Source organism: Megascapheus bottae, chromosome 9 (genome assembly GCF_031878675.1).
Source record: "Megascapheus bottae isolate mThoBot1 chromosome 9, mThoBot2.hap1, whole genome shotgun sequence".
Classification (NCBI taxonomy): domain Eukaryota; kingdom Metazoa; phylum Chordata; class Mammalia; order Rodentia; family Geomyidae; genus Megascapheus; species Megascapheus bottae.
The window spans coordinates 5,438,407-5,441,223 of NC_143517.1; the positions used below are offsets into that span (position 1 = coordinate 5,438,407).

Sequence of the window (2,817 nt, forward strand, 5' to 3'; positions counted from 1 at the left end):
AGAGCCCAAAGAGACAGCAGCCTTGGAGTCTAAGCTAGCCTCCCCTCTGCTGCCCCTGGTAACCTCAGGCCTGACTGCCAGCAGCTCTCATTAGCACAAGAATGAGGAATGTACCTTGGCAAAGCAGCAGAATGTGTCCAGCAACGTGCAACGTTTTATCAAACATGCATTAAGTCACCCTAAAGGGCTTGCACAAGCAGTTTATCTTTATTAAGTATGTATATGTATGTCTAGAAAACATGAAAGTATCTCAAACTGCCATTCATTCTAACCTGGTCTCTAAAGAGGAGTGTGTTAGAAAAATCAATTCTGTTTGCATTTCAAACTACATTCACTATTTCCTTCTTCATAGCAATAGAATTTCAAATTTCATATTCCATGTTGCATTTGGGGCGTTTAAAACATCTTTAATAAACAGACGGCGAACACCTTAGCTTTGTTTTTCTTAAATCCAATTGGTAATGTTTTAAGGTATCTTCAAATGGTTGTACAAAGGGGGTTTCAACACAATGGGCCAGTTTATGAGCATAATGCATCTTGATCAGTGTCACCCCTTTTATCCACCCCTCCATTACTCCCATCCCCTAAAGTAGGAAAGTATTTTAGTATGTCAACAAGAAGTGAGTTTACAGGTGAGGAAGAGAAGACCTCCATCTGGTGGGAGGAGTGCTGCTTTCTGTGGGCTCCAAGCGTTTCATTAGGAGCAGGGCTGGGGGTGACAGGCCGGGTAGAGAGCAGGTACTGCGGCTGCGCAGTCCTAGCTTCGGCGATCCGGAGGCGCTCTGGGAGCGGCGACCCCGCGGCGGACGCGGCCGAGAGGGGCGCCCGGGCCGGCGGGCGCGGAGGCGGCTTCCGGAGGCGGGCTGCAGAGGCAAACCTTGCTTGTGTCCAGCTAGGTAAGGTAAAGATTGCTGTTGGGCTTGTCGTGGCCAAGGGTGCGCAGAAGTTAAGCGTTCGGACGCTTGCCTCTGCGGGATTCTTTGGGTGGGGTGGGGGGCCCTGGGGTGTGCCAGGGGTACCCCAAAACACGGGCGATGGCCTTGCATTTACTTGTGAGGACTGAGAGCGAACTGTGCAGAGCGGGTTGATTCAACTTACTGGGAGGAGATTGCAACAGGTAGAGAGAGAGAGAGTGCTGGCCCGGGATGGGGGAAGGCTTGCACCCCCATCTTGTCGCCCCCCCCCACCCCCGCTTTCCCCTACGCACGTCCAGGAGCCTAACCTGAGTTTTCAATTCTGTTTCCAGCAGCAGCGGGCGTCCACGGTGAGCGCGGGGCTGCGGGACGGGGTGGGGCGACGCTGCTCCCCCGCGGGGCCCGGAGGACTTGGAGCGCCTGGGCGCGGGCGCACCGCTCGGGGTCGAGTCAGCGCGGGCTCCCGGGCGCAGGCTCCCGCGGCCGGCCCCGGCTCAGCGGCCCCGCCCCGGCTCGGCGGTCCCCGCCGACATGCGCAACTCGTCCTGGTCGGAGCCCGACGGGGCCAACGCGTCGTGCCCGGGTCCGGCCCCTGGCTGCCCCAACGCGTCGAGCCTGGCGCCGCTGCCGCCGCCGCCTTTGGCCGTGGCGGTGCCCGTGGTTTACGCGGTGATCTGCGCCGTGGGGCTGGCGGGCAACTCGGCCGTGCTGGCCGTGCTGCTGCGGACGCCGCGCCTGAGGACCGTCACCAACCTGTTCATCCTCAATCTGGCCGTCGCCGACGAGCTCTTCACCCTGGTGCTGCCCGTCACCATCGCCGACTTCCTGCTGCGGCGCTGGCCCTTCGGGGAGCTCATGTGCAAGCTGATCGTGGCCATCGACCAGGGCAACACCTTCTCCAGCCTCTACTTCCTCACCGTCCTGAGCGCCGACCGCTACCGGGTGGTGCTGGCCACCGCGCAGTCGCGCCGCGTGGCCGGCCGGACCTACGGCGCCGCCCGCGCCGTGAGCCTGGCGGTGTGGGCGCTGGTCACCCTCGTGGTGCTGCCCTTCGCCATCTTCGCCCGCCTCGACGACGAGCAGGGCCGGCGCCAGTGCGTGCTGGTCTTCCCGCAGCCCGAGGCCTTCTGGTGGCGGGCCAGCCGCGTCTACACGCTCGTGCTGGGCTTCGCCCTCCCGGTGTCCGCCATCTGCGTCCTCTACACCACCCTGCTGTGCCGGCTGCGCGCCATCCGGCTGGACGGCCACGCCAAGGCCCTGCATCGCGCCAAGAAGCGGGTGAGCTGGCTGGTGGCGGCCATCCTGGCGGCGTGCCTCCTCTGCTGGACGCCCTACCACCTGAGCACCGTGGTGGTGCTCGTCGCCGACCTCCCGCCGACGCCGCTGCTCGTCACCATCTCCTACCTCATCACCAGCCTGAGCTACGCCAACAGCTGCCTCAACCCCTTCCTCTACGCCTTCCTGGACGACGGCTTCCGCAAGCACCTGCGCCGGCTGCTGGCCTGCCGCGCCGCCCCCTGACCGACGCCCAGCCTGGCCCGGCGGGCTCCGGGGACGCCCGCGCTCCGCATCACCCCACACCCCAGCCTCGCGAGAGCCCCGCGGCCCCGATCGCCCCTCCAGCCGCTCCTCACGGCTGAAGGACGGCGACGGGGTCCCGAACTCGGCACCGAGACGTCTGGGTGTGGAGGCCGTGGGCGCCCGCGCTGGGCACGCGCCTCGGCCCGGGCAGCCCTGGGCGGGAGGAGGTCGCCAGCGCCCCCAGGCGTCGGCCCCGGGCGGCCTCGGAGCCCGGCTTCTTCGCGTTCTGCCAGGCTAGACCTTGGCACATGCGGGAACATATTCCGGCTTGGCACGCGTGTCCTCCCGCGTGTTCGAGCCCAGCCCGGATCTGCGCCCCAGA

The 2,817-nt window shown here is 64.0% G+C and overlaps 1 protein-coding gene across 1 annotated transcript; it reads left to right on the top strand.

Moving 5' to 3' along the window:
* The first annotated feature begins 1,445 nt into the window (after window positions 1–1,445).
* On the top strand, window positions 1,446–2,435 carry Npbwr1 (neuropeptides B and W receptor 1). Its single transcript, XM_090338629.1, has one exon. It carries the CDS (start codon window positions 1,446–1,448, stop codon window positions 2,433–2,435), a length of 990 nt encoding a protein of 329 aa, XP_090194755.1.
* The last annotated feature ends 382 nt before the right edge of the window (window positions 2,436–2,817 follow it).